We start from the raw sequence: 14,775 nt of genomic DNA, 5'->3' as shown, positions 1-14,775 counted from the left end.
ATAATTTCTGACTTCAGTGAGAAAAATTGTGGTTCTATCCCTGGCACATCCACAAAAAATTGAGATGTTTGAACTCTTTTCCCTTGAAATAATTTGTGATTATTTAAATCGAACTAGCATACACAATAAAGAGAAAAGGTTGAATAATTATTTTCTTCCACCCGTACAAGGTATTGTTATAATATGCTTGATTAATTATATGTCTCATTTAATGTTCTCTACACATGTTCTTAACAGTCTCACTATTGTACAGTTTCATTATTGGGTGCGGATTGTACACAATTCACCTCAAGTTAGAGTTTCAATGTATTGTTTTACTGACATTTGGAATGTGTAGAGTGCCCTAGTTGGAAGTTCAGTCCAAATCTATTTTAAAACGTAAACAGTTTATCTTTGGCAGTGCTCATTCCTCCCAAAAGATATCTTGAAATTACATTCTTTACTGTAAAATCAATTTCATTTAAGTTTGACTTCACAAACAATCAAAATATCATGATTTTAAACACTTTTTTTCTTCAGCTACAAAGCATTGTTCATGAGAAAACATGATACTAGTCTTGCATCTTCATTGTTCTTTGCTCTCTCCTCTCTCTTTTCCATTCATACTTGGTCATTTTCATATTAAATTGCAAGAGCTCAAATTACACAAATTACCGTACACAAATTGGCACAATTCTTTTAGAGAATTACCAAATGTATTGGAAATAAGCTATTAATTTAGGTCTCATAGTAAGACCTGGACCTGGGACCGATTTGCTTTTTGTTTTGGGATCCTCAGAGGCCAAAAACACCATCCGTTCAGATTCAAATATGCTGGATGCAACCAGGACCAATCTTTACAGCAAATATATAAACACAAGTAGAGTAAATTGCATGGAAATTGGCTGGTAGAGATTGTAACATCTGATTACAACACCTATTTTATTCAAATGAAATTTGGCAACATATCATCGGACAATTACATTAAATAGGTTCACGCTAACACTTTTGTTCAGCTTCCCATTCCGGGGGTTAAAAAATGGAGAAAAATTTTACATAGAGATGGAATGTTTGGTACCAATAGTCAAGAGGGTATTAGTGCAGAGAATGACATTTTGACAGTATCACACTATTGAGAGGTTCTTCAACTATTTCCTATTTCAATAAATAAACAGCTTCAGCTGTTCTATAGAGATGATATGTCTACTTCAATATCCCAAAGACAATAGTACGACACATACCTCGACACAATTCTCGGTCAAAAATATTATGGTCAATGGTTAAACCATACAACAATGTATGTCAATTACACATGTTGCTGCACACTCCCACGTGCTAGTAACTAGTAGCGACTTGTGACGGCGCTGTCACTTCTCGGAAGACAGCGAGGCACATTTTGAGCAGTTTTTATCACCTCGTGCCAGTAAATATGTTACCCACGGAGCTTGTAGTTCTGGCACTCGTCTTGCACACCTCTCGGACAGATATAAACGCAACCTTGCGGACATTAGCATAGAGCATTAGCACCGCCACTTAGAGACACTTCTGTGAATTGTGAATTAAATCTTCTTCGAACCAGTTAAATTAATTGGAATCCACAGTGTTGTCATTGTGGAAACTCAGCTATGGAGTCAAAGTTCTATCAACTGTTTTGGCCTGATTAAGGCTGTTATCCTACTAATATTATAAATGAGAAAGTTTGGATGTATGGATGTATGGATGTATGTTTGTGACAAGTGAACGCGAAAAATACTGGTCGGATTGGGCTGAAATTTGGCATGATGATAGCTCACATTCCCGATTAACATATAGGCATATTCTTATTTCAAAAATCCTTTCGGGCTCCGCCCCAGTGGCTCTGGAGTTTCCCAGGTTAACCTTATGAGAAATGGAATTATTGAATCTTAACAGCTGTTTCAATTAAACAAGTTGGTTCTGTCATAGACTAATCAACACAAGGGAGTATAAGGGAGTACAACTAAGGGAGTATGTTTTATCTATGGTTCTGTTCTATGATGTTCAATAGCATTAAAGTTACTAGGATTACCAACAGGGTGCAGCACTATTATTTCTTTTACATTTATGACAACAGCTAATTTGCAACCAAAAGGTGAGTGAGCGTAGCGAACGAACTTCAACCTGGAGGCGAGTTAGCGTAGCGAACGAGCTAACCTGAAGGCAAGTGAGCGTAGCGAACGAGCTCCAACCTAAAGGTGAGTGAGCGTAGCGAACGAGCTCCAACCCAAAGGTGAGTGAGCGTAGCGAACAAACTTCAACCAGGACGTGATTGAGCCATGCGAATGAGATAATCTTGAAAATTAAGAAGTTAAACGGGGCAAAGCCCTCGGGTTACAGCTAGTTTATTATATGTTTGACACCAATGGTTTTTAAGAAGAAAGTGTGTTATTTTGAGAATGCTTCAAATCATTTTAGCTATGCCTCTAATACTCGAATATTTGTTGGTCAAATATTATAAACCAACCTTTATACCAAGCCAAACAGAAAGGGCAACATTATGTAAACTATTGCACCTTTTGCGTTGCGCATGAATAGAATGAGATTTTAATACTCATCAATTTATTGAAATACACCACCTTAGGTGGTACTTTAACTCAAATATGAGTGAAGGATGAGTGTAGAATAGTGTGTGATCTGTGTAGCTTTGTTACTGACTAAAATCAGCGGTTTCATCAGTCAGAATCATTTATTTAAAGCAAAAAATTATCACGTACATTTGGGTCCAGTGTGGAACCATCAAAAAGCTACTATGACTTAATTGTCGAACCGGCAACCTTTTGACGAGCTACCCAGCCATCATAGAATGAAAAACCAAAAGATATAGAAGGTCTGTGAAAAAGCTCATTCTATGAGACGTGAATTCAATTTAAAAACTCATAGTAACTTTTATACGACTTCAACTATCTCCTGAGTACAAAAATAGGGTATAAAAAAGAATTTTTGACTGTTGCATACTCTGTGACCGGCTCATTCATCCACGTTAAGATTCTTTCATAGCATCTCCACGTTTTTTTTTTTATTTTTTTAATTTTTTAAAATTTGAATTGTGATTTTCTCATATAAAGCCCACAAAACAATAGAATAATTGGATTTTAACGAACTGGCTCAAACGACCTTTGATTAAAATGTTGCATACCTATCATGGTCCTTTTGAGTCTTATCAGAATGGTACAACCTCCAAAAATTTGTTAATTACGATTAAAAAAAAAACAGCTTTAACATTTTCATATAGGTACTGCAGATTGGATATCAACTTGAGTATCCAAAATTACATATTCAGCCTCGGTATATACAATGTTGAAGTTTCACACACCAATCTTCAGAGATTAAGCAACAGAAATACTAGGCCATTTCTGCGAAGGCCACAAACAATATAATCCAAACAAATGTGTGAACTCTGCATGAAAATAGTAGCAGTCTAAATAACCGGGCATCTGGTCAAACGAGAATATTCATATATAAATAGATAGAGTCAATAGCCAAACCACTGCTTGTAATCACTAGCATAAACAAAAACAAAACTTTCTTCTGATTCAAGTTCTACCACTTATCAAGAAATTTGTGGATTGTAAACATACAGGTTTTATGGAAACAAACTTTTGTTGGCTCAAAGTTTACTCATTACCAGACTTAATCTTAGAATACATGATACCATCATGAAGTGTGCATTAATAACCTTTATTGACATTAAAGTAGGATTTTTTTAGATACAATTTTCTACTAGAAGAATATACATGAAGGAAATCCAATTGGGATTTTTTACTGGCAACCCGAAGAGACTTAAGCTAAGCATTTAATTAACCTGATGACAATATATAACACAAATTATAATAGCCTTAGTTTAATTAGAAACTAGCGTCCAGTGGTCGAAAACTCGACCAAAAATATGTAAATATGACTTCTCTATTTTCACCCAACGCTGTAAATAAAACATGTGATTCAAATTCCTTCCATTTGTTTTTATTTTTATTTTTCTGTTTCAATTTTGTTTGTTATTCCGTCAACAGCATGGCAACCCATAAGGCCGATGTTAAGTGTTTTTAATCTTAAATTCATTTTTGTGCTTATTTTTGAGCATATTTTAATTTCATTTATAAAGGGATTCTACGCATCTACAGGAAAATATCCTTCTACAGGCAGTTAGTTTTAGTTACACAGTTTAAAATTGGGGTAATAAACCAACATTAATGGTAACTTTTAGTGTAGATAAAATAAAATAATGTTTAAAGATTTTTCATATAACTCTTTGGTACTTCAGTATTAAACGGAGGCCACATTTTGTCAGCGCGCTGCGGCGGTTATGTTAGGTTGGGTTATCATAATAGAAAGTATCGTTCGATTCATAACGAAGCGAGGAAAGTCCTACACACATAATATTTACGATAACCCAATCTAACATAACCGCCGCAGCGCGCTGACAAAATGTGGCCTCCGTTTAATACTGAAGTACCAATTCTTTTATATTTCTTGAATAAAGTTTATTTTGATTGATTGAATACCTTGATCCTATTTTTTACATTCTTACTAAAGTTTTAAAGTATGTAGGCCTACATAAAGTATTAAGTAAGTACCAACAGTTTTGTTAAATTATGAGGTAGGTATGAAACATATCTAGGTTCAGGTCTTGTTTTAAAGACACCAAAGGCATGATTACCGATGTAGGCCTACTCAGCCCAACCTCAAATTTCGTAGGTAATATAAAATATAAAAAGCAATGATGACCATTTTAAAAGATTTTACTTAAACGCTTTATATAAATTAGCACTGACATAAATACGTTTCTACACATTAGAGAGCGTGAGGTTGAGTGAACTGGAGATGAAATGAGCCAAAGTGGAGAGGAAACAACAGAAGAGTTTATAGTTAGGAATAGAACTGGACTCAAACATCAACTGACTGGACAGTGGAACAATAACTATGAAACAGCCACTGACAATGGGAATAGCGGACTGAACATACTTCTGTTATTAGTACAAGAACATTTAAGCAGGTCAACAGGTGAATGATATTGCGCAAACCTTAACTTGCACAAAACTAAACTACATAATTTATGCATATGAATAAGGCTCCTCCTAAAGCAGCACCAGTACCACAAAGCATAGAAGAAGCTTAAGGATTTGAAACATTTTTGCTATACAATGAATGATGAATAATACTCATGAATGCCTCTTCAATAAAATGTTGAATAAACTCATCCCATTTTTATGAGGATGTTGGTAAGTCAGTCAATAAGCATACGTTTGGTTTATTGGCTGTAAAAAAGTGTAAGTCACCCACTATCAAATGTACTAAACTGTATTACGTATCTAGAAATATTGAAATATACCCATTAGATTTTCAATGAATGGAAAACAACTGAATTTCACTCCGTCTAAGAAAATTAAGATTTTTGCAAAGGAGGTGTTTAGTCAGCTGTGTGTTAATTTCATTTAGTTGTTGAAGCAGTTCTGCTAAAATAGTTACAGGGGGTTTTTGGACATGTTTTAGCTGCCGTTTTTCAAGTTTTAAGTTTTTCTCAATATAATTGTTTCTGTATAACATATTGATATAAAAAAAGTTAGTTGACTAACGAATTTTTTATCGGAGCAACCAGAAAATTTGTAACTTTTTTAATATTTCTTTTATTCTTTAACTTTTGGACATAAAAACATTAAATAGGCCTATGGTCAGTTGTTGTTTGTCACATTTCATCAAGTTCAATAAACGTGTAATATTTCTCAATGAATGAGGCCAGATAAAATGAAGTAACAAACGCGGTTTATAAAAACATCCAACCAAATCTCATATCAATCTAAAAGAGTAACCTGTTTTCAATTGCTCTTCATTTTTTCAAACAAAGAACTTTTTAAAAACTTATCTGTAAATACTTTTGAATATCTCAAAATTTTGGTAAAAAAGAAATATGCCTGTAGCTTGTTGTTGTTTTGTCACCTCGTGTCAAGTTCAAAAACCATTTATTATCAATCTAATATCAATCTAAAAGAGTAACCTGTTTTCAATTGCTCTTCGTTTTTTTCAAACAAAAAACTTTTTAAAAATTTAACTTTAAATATTTTTGAATATCTCAAAATTTTGGTAAAAAAGAAATATGCCTGTAGCTTGTTGTTGTTTTGTCACCTTGTGCAAAGTTCAAAAACCATTTAATAGTCGTCAATGAATGAGGCCACAAGTATCTACTGTTGATTTGCCGCATGTTGGCCTCTCGCCACGGACCTTCTTCTCCGCCACCTCCTGCTATTTATCACCGTTCCCCTTAATTCTATTCTCCCCCCGACCAAGACTGATGTATGATAACAGAGCCAAGAGATGAATGAACCATACCATATGGACTACACAGCATTTTCTTTGTGTAAAAGATATTATGTGTGGGCTAAATCAAAATTTCGTGAGAGCCAGAGAATTGAGTACAACAGAAAATGAGCCAAAGTGTGTAAGTTGAGTCAGTTCCCGACTACCTTTCGATATTTTAAAGTTAATTACTAAATATATAATTTCTGACAACTATTTAAAAAATCGTGACAGAAAATATTTTTTGCTTTCATACAAATATAGCATAGCATCAATATGGTAGTTCTAGACTTAAATCCACAAATACAGTTTCAGTGTATGTAATATTATACCCCCGTCGCAACAAACCGGTTGACTATTATTACTAGGCTACACTTAATGTTAAATTCCCTCCTTTAGTTGAATAAAACGTCTTAGTTTCCTTTGACTATGACCGTGTTTGGAATGTTAGCCTATACATATATACTTACACCTTTCGAAAGTCATAGCCGGTTGGTAAAAACACTGTTTAGGTTTGAACAATTATTTTTCGGAAAATTTGGATCTGAAAAAATATCAGGCATCGCATACTCTGATTCTACTTCGGTAACATTTTCGTGCATTATTTTCATAACGGTATCGTTATTGGTTATGCATTTCTTACCTTATTATTTTAAAATGTTCACGTACCCAAAACAATTCTGCCAAGTGGTCATCAACTTCGCTATACAAGGAGAACATGTTTAAACGTGTAATATTTCGTTAAGCAAACTTTCTGTTTTATAAAGATAAAGTCTCGACTGTCTTGTCACAGTTCGTTCTCGCCAATTACTGATGTGTTTATTTATAAAAACTCGAACATGAGGTTCTCTCAGCTCGTCTCGCTACTCCAATGTTCTGCATTGCGGAACTGAAGGCTACAAAATATTCTATTTATGCTAAAATAGTATTTTGCCCGGGTTTTATTGGGGGTTTTAGGCTATTCATTGCCTGAGTGAATTTATTGTTTCCTAATGCTTCGTCTTAAAATTGAACTCACTAATCGAGTTTAACCAGTTTGACTGGCTTTCTATAAATCCTGTAAATATTTCGATAATTTATACGTTGGGCAGGCTGTAAATTTTACCTCAAAATACAATAACTACGTCATCACGTATAAAAAAACTAAAATGTTAAACAATTATTGTGATTATAGGTGTTGAGGGTATTTTGATTCTCCACGCCCCTATTGGACCTGAATTGGTGGTCGAATTACTATAGAAATTGATGTGTGTTTACCGTCGTGTAATGTTTACAGTATAGTGTGATCATGTAGAAGTGTTAAAAGAAGTACTATTTGTTCGATTCCTTGTAACAATAACGGTGCGCTGGTGCGCAGCATCGCTACAAAAGGCCAGGCAAGGTGTCGAAAAGTAAGTAAGTGGAAGGCACTGTTCCGAAAATAATTCAACTATAAGGCACTACTCTGAAAAGTGTGCTACTCTAAGGCACTGTTCCGAAATGAATGCGACTCTAAGGTCTGCTCTGAAGGGCACTGCTACATAAATATTGCGACTTAATTTCACTATTCCTAAAAACTGTGACACTTGGACATTGCTTCGAAAAGAATGCGACTCTAGGATCGATATTGTTCCGAAAATAATGAAACTCTAGGACTTTATTTTATACATGTTTCGAAAAGAACGTGACTCTAGGACATTGTTTCGAATGGAATGCAACTCCGAACTCTAGGACATTGTTCCGAAAATAATGCAACTTTAGGGCATTGTCCCGAAAAGAACGTGACTCTAAAGCCCTATTCCGATAATGTACTAGGACACTGCTATGAAAGAACGTACATGGTCAGGCTCTTCTCCGAAAGTTACCGAAACTATGCAACAACGGAAAGTGTCGTTTGGTAGAGGCCGACGCCGACGCGCCACCTGTGCTATATAAATCTCACATCTGCAGCGAACGACGATCTCACCTACAGATAGATGCCGTTAATCGCACCATTACACTCTCAGGATGTATAACTCTTAAACATTGAAACTTTATCAGGTGTTTATCAACTTTGCTAATTTTAGGTTTTAACGGTGCTTCAGAGGTTACATCATGAATCAGGTTAAAGTACAGTGTAGTTTAGACTACGACCTAAGGTTGTGACAAGGTGGGATAACACGAGTAAAACTATTGTAAATAATTAGAGAATCATTAAACACATTAACCTGTCAAACCTATGCACCACTTTTAACCCAGTAACCTTGTTATAAAAATCAGGGTCTACCTTTCATGAAATGGGGTAGTAGGTTTCTTTTTTTAAGTTGTGAGTAATATTACCAAGATGTTAAATATAAATTTTCGACCTCGGCGACCTTCCGACCTCCAAAAAGCTAAAAAATCTGTGGAATTTCGCACTATTTGTACGTTTGTGTGATTTTGACCCTGAAGCATCAATTTTTCATAAAGAACAAAATTATATAATCATTTTTGAAGTACATTAAATTACCTACCGTTTAAGACCAAAATAGTTATTACAGGCCTAATAGTTTTCAAGATACGACTCAGCAAACAACGGCTAAAATTATACAATTTTGAACTTTCCTAAAGTTTGGCTAAAGTTAACCTTAAAGCATACTTTTTTTCATTATTTTTCATTAAAACAACCATAATTACTTTAAAAATACATTAAACTACTCACAATTTAAGAATAAAATGGTGATTATAGGCCTAACACATTGAGAAATATGCCTCTTCAAGGTTCCTAAAATCTTCCATAAATGCTTGTATTTTAAGATTCAAGCTATTTAATTTGGTCAAACTTTATAAAAGAACCATAATAAGAAATAAACAAATTCATATCATTTCAACATTAGATTGTTTTATAAAAAAACTGTTAAAATGGAAACAAATATATTGTATCTATCTACATAAACACACACGCACACTGTTACACTAAATGGTTCTCGTGGATAGAACCTTTGTTTCCCTTGTCTGTGATAGAACACAGGCCTGTGTAGAACGGTATTTATTGTATTTTTATTGTCGCGGGAGCCGGTTGGAGAACACTGAGGGTGATCGCATCTGTGATTTAGATGATCCTTGTACCATTGGAATGGCCTCTCTCGTTTTGCGAAGTGGGAAATCGCGACCGCAGCAAACCATCACGAATACAGGACGTCACCGCAATCACAAGAAATCATCACGGCTATTGCCGCGATATGGAAGTCATCACGAATCTCGCCACGATTGAGATACGATCAGAGATATGGCCACAATCACAAATAGGCCTATAGTCATGGATGCTGAGATAATCGCAGGAGATTATCGCGGATGTTGCCGCGATTGTGTAAGACGCGAATAACGTGAGTGCAATTATTATGGCATTGCCACCACCGCAAGTAACGATCACACACGGCTATATATATATTTTTTGTTTTTAAGAGGTTGGTGGCCTTGTAGTGAATTTTCCATATAGGGAATAAGCTATTACCGTAGTACGAACGGGTAAGACGTACTCATGGTAAGACCTGGACAACCCACGACGCGAGTTAGGACGAACCCACGGATGGATTTGAGCAAGGGCCTTTCATACGCCTTGGCCACACACCACCTTGTATTATAGCCTAAGTCCTCGCCACCCTAGGTTGAGGCAGCCCAAGGCCGCACGGCGTATATCTAGTGTGGCCTTTGGCTGCCTCAACTTGGGTGGCGAGGACGAGAGGATGCTATGAGAGGAGTTATGGTAGAGAAAACTCTCGAGTACGAACCCATTTCAGATATCCCACCAAAATCGTAAACCTTCCATAATTCCCTTACAAAAACATTTTGTAACACAGTTCTTTGACGACTTCTGTAGACATTTTGAACTAGTCAAAGCAACATAAAAATGTATCCTAGTGCAAAAATTAAAAGTGACACATTTTAAATAAATAACGTAAGTGGAAACATGCCTAGTGTATATTAAAAATTTTATGATTGAAATATAAAATGTATCCTCGCTACTTATGAAATGCATAGCAAATACCATGTTATTCTATCAGTTCTTCTTGTCGTGTATCTGTTATAAAGGTACTTGACGGAATTTTTGTGAGCGCCCCAGGAAATAATTCTCGTGTTCTAACCATTAGATCACACCCCCACGTACGATAAATTTATGCACAAACTAACTAAAATCTAAATACCTCTGTGGAGAAAACTAGAAATGAACGTTTTGCCACATTGACCCCTCGAAAGGGTTGTACACCGTCAGCCTCGCAAGGCTATCGTGGACGTAGAGCCTCGCAAGGCCGGTCTGGAGTATTAATAAACCTGGTACTGTGTCTGAATTCTGCTTTATGCTGCAATAAATCATCGTGTACTTTGCTACAGATCTGCTCTTTAATTTAGAACGCAATTATTGTGCAAAAGCCATGGCAAAACATCGGGAAAGAGTTGAAACGTGTTTAAAGACATACGAGAACCATTACTGTTTATTTATTTGCGTGTGTAATTTATTGGATACAAGATTTGTCTTTGAGTGATGGTGGTATTTCCATTGTTAGTACTTCAGTACTAATTACTATGTAGGTTTTAAATTTCTTATATTCGACGCCTGCACTCCAGAGTGAGCATTTTTTAAATATTAAAAGTAAAGATTACTGAATGAAAGAAATGAGAGCTTTGTTAATGACCAAAATTTGCTGGTTTTTTAGTAAGTGCCAAATATTTAGACCATGTAACTTCAACCTGGATGCGAGTTAGCGTAGCGAACGAGCAAACCTGAAGACAAATGAGCGCAGCGAACGAGCTCCAACCTAAAGGTGAGTAAGCGTAGCAAACATTAGGACAGGACGACGTCTGTTGGGCCAGCTAGTGAAGAAATACATATTCATTCTTCAGTTTGTGGTGAATTCTCCATAAACTGAAAGCTATTTGGATAAATTGCAGGATGTAACTTAAGGGGGTTCCCTACCTCGAACTGTTTTCAATTTTCTGCGACCCTGGTAAGTTTAGTTGGAACTACAAGACGACAAAATATTCCCTAGGATTGCTGTCTGCTGGTCCATTTAACATTATTGTGGTCCCTCCGCGAGACAGTAGTTTCGATAAAGGCCGCTAGAGTCCGTCAGAATCATAGCACTTTTCGCCGTGCAAGGTTTTACGCGGTTTCATTTTGCACATACAAAAAATAATCTTTTCTTGAAACTAAAAGTGACTTGATATTTTTAGTTAAATTTCGCACTAATATTGCTTTATTAAAAATCGATAATTTCATAAAAAGATATTATTATTTAACTGTAAAGTTCACTAACTTTGACAAGTCGTTGCCCTTGATTGCGTAAGCATAGACATTTTTTAAAAAGCAAACTTAGTAGAACCACTCTTTATGTACAAAATGGTGTTTGGTTCACAATTTAAATGTTAAAACTAGAATCGCTATATGATACCGCGCGAAGCGGTTTTCTGACGTTTTTCGGCGGGGGTAGGGAACCCTCTTAAGGTCTAAAAAACTTCGTTTGATAGGTAAGCTGCAATTGGTGGAGGCTTTTGAAATCCACTAAATATTACTGTATCTGTCATAGAACACTGGTTATTTAATCTTAATTAGGAAAGAGGGGCTAGGGGCTTAATATGTTTAGGTTGGCGGCCACTTTTCACTCGTACACATAGGTTACAGGTCTCCTCGTGAGCGTAGCAAGCAGAGTCGATGCCGTACACCGTGGCAAGGCCCTGCAGCATTGCTACCTTAGACGGTAATGGCATAAGACGTGATTTTGTGTGGATATTTCTTGACACCCTACTTTCTAAACAACAGCAACTAAACAACATAACAACACAACAACCCAAAAACAACAAAACGTTATTTTTTGTGCATAATAAGCATAATGAATAAGAATATTGTATTCCTTGAAGAGATGCTTGCAAGAAGTACGGCGGGATATTCTTAAGGCTGCTCTTAGGGCTTTTTTTCTGTAGACGGGAGACGTACTTTATTAAATATGGAATTAGAGCATTTTTGTCTTATTGCAGTTTAGATGGAATTTGAAATTGATGAAAAGGTAGAAAAAGAAAAGCTGAATTTATTTTATATTTAAACTGATGAAATAGGGCTGTAGTAAACCCGGTTAACTATAGTTTGTGTTCGGTATACCCAACAGTATTAAGGCACAGTTATAAATTAGAATAAGAATACGAATAGTTTATTGTCATTGACCATGTATAGAAGGAATAGGCATTGTCAAGTTACATCAGAGTAAAAACAAGTATAAAATTGACCTACATAGCGTAAGCTACTGTTGTCACAAATTAAAATCCGTGTAAAGATATTTGTCTGGTACGGGATTTGGATCGCTGACAAACATTCGTTTTTGGTACATGCATTCAATTGGTGTATTGTGCCAATACAAATTGCTTGAATAAAAATTAAAATTGCGTTTCAAAGAATTTTGGCCGTCGTTGCGTTCCTACCGAGTTCTGGCATTGCATTTGATGGAGCTGATTTCATTTCAACATATTTGTAGTACAAAACTTATCATGTAAGCAGTGCACGACTGAATATTCTTCGACCTAACATTATCTAAGATGCCATCTAGTTTATTTACTTGTTTGAAAAAATATATTTTTCAAATCTAGCTCAATTAATTCGTGTTGACACATCATTAATTAATTCACATTACATAGTTTACGTCCTTTAAGCAATGTCTGTTTCAAAATAATGTCCAGAATGTTTTTAGATCGCGATCGCAGCTAGAAAAATGATGAGAAGAAAAACAACCAAACGAAGTGTTTTGTATAAATGTAGACTCGTGGCGTTTAAGGTAAAAACTGCAACATAAGCGAGCAGGGTGTCGTGAATGTTTTATTTATTATGGCAAGCGCTTTGTTACTCAGTAAACATAGGTTGATTATATTTCCAGATGAAACAACCACCCAAAATATAAACTAGAAAGCATTAATCGTGCATCACAGTTAAATATGTCGTTTTCTTGTTAGTTGCCCTCTGTTCTTGGTAGGTTAAGTATTTTGGTACTGATGGGAATTGGACAAGTATCTCGGTAGGTACCACATTCGTAGCGAAATGCCTAACAGTGACTAAAATACAAAAACCCTCAAGAAACAGCTAAAAAGGTTACTCAGTATAAAAGACCTCCAAACTAAATTAAAATGTAAATCGTCCAAGTAGGCCTAATTTAAAAGTTACGTTGCGTCTAACCTGCGTCCTCCAGGTCCTCGTCCGAGGTTGACGCCGAGGACATGAGCTGCGCGGAGTCTGCGGGGCTGGATGAGTCGCTGAAGGTCTGTGGAACCCTGAGGAACCTCACGTCGTCCGCCGTGCCTAGGCCGCTGTCCTGGGACTTTGCCTCTGGAAGGACTCCGTTGGACGCCTTCTCCCAGCGGAACGCTTCTTTCACTTTGGTCCACTTGGACACTTTAGACTTGGATGATCGGGGATCGAACTCGTGAGCGCGGTACTGACCCGTCGTCTTGAGCAGTTCCTCGACACCAACCGACCTACTTCTCTCCCTTGTGCTCTTCATGAACGTTTGTCGGATCCCATAATGCGACGATTTGCACTTCGTGCTCCTTTTGCTTCTGTGTTTCTCCTCAATTTCCTCATGTTCCTTCTGAGGCATATCTTCGTGAGCGATGTTTTCTAGATATTTCACTCTTTCTTGCAGCTTTGAGTTTTGTATCCTCAACTGCCCCAGGTGTTCCATGAGGCGGTACAGGTTATCCAGATGTTCAAGTCCACCGGACGCCTCTGACGTTGATCTTTTCAACGCATATCTTGATTTGTTATACTCTTCAACTTTCTCGTTAGACATCGCCGGGAGACTTTTGATGTAGTCTAAAAACGCGTCTTCTTCCTCGATCGCCTTGCTTATTCTTTGATCCGCCGACTTTTCTTCCGTGATTTTGCTCTCTTTCGATCTTCTTCTCGCTCCTCTGCGCACATCTGTGTCCAGCTCTGAGGAAGAGCTAGCTCGAGACTCGACTGATTTGGAACGTTTTCGCTCATCTTTTGTATTTTTTTGTTCGGGAGGAATCTCTTTGTCCGTATCAACCACACCATCCATCTCAAAAATATAAATTAATCTGAGATTGTGAAAATACTTCTAGTATTCATCGCAACCAACACTGCTAATAAAGGGCAGAAAATCGCAACTTTTTAACACTTCACATAGCTAAACAAATGGCCTAATGGATTGGTGATTTCGAAACTTTTCTAACTTGAAACTTATGTAACACCAACGATCGCGCACTCGTCTAGTATTCCACACAAGATTGACACAGTGGCACCGATGATGTATAAACACGGCACGGAAACGACGACGCGGCGCAACGACGCTGTTCAGAATAGTCCGGTCGCCGCCCCTCCACCTTGGCAAGCGTCCCGACGCTGTCCGAGACGTCCACTAAACTCGCGCACGCGCACACACCCACACACACAGACCGAGAAAAACTCACGGAAGGATGGGCGGGTCAAATTTTCTGACTATACCAGTAGGAATGAAAACTGAAAACGGCCCTCGATTCTTGCTTAACACA

General features: G+C 36.8%; 1 protein-coding gene across 1 annotated transcript in view; it reads right to left on the bottom strand.

Annotated features, from left to right (window-relative positions):
• Window positions 1-14,303, bottom strand: part of LOC128989158 (uncharacterized) — a 38,275-nt gene extending 23,972 nt beyond the window's left edge. The window contains exon 1 of the mRNA XM_054411026.1: window positions 13,439-14,303. Within this exon, the coding sequence (XP_054267001.1) occupies window positions 13,439-14,303 (865 nt within the window). The remainder of the gene's footprint in view (window positions 1-13,438) is intronic.
• Window positions 14,304-14,775: the final 472 nt, after the last annotated feature.

The sequence above is a fragment of the Macrosteles quadrilineatus genome, unplaced genomic scaffold (assembly GCF_028750875.1).
Source record: "Macrosteles quadrilineatus isolate MER2022 unplaced genomic scaffold, UCM_ALF_1.0 Scaffold_3__2_contigs__length_128488019, whole genome shotgun sequence".
In the NCBI taxonomy this organism is placed as follows: Eukaryota; Metazoa; Arthropoda; class Insecta; order Hemiptera; family Cicadellidae; genus Macrosteles; species Macrosteles quadrilineatus.
This window is presented reverse-complemented; position numbering and strand designations above follow the sequence as displayed.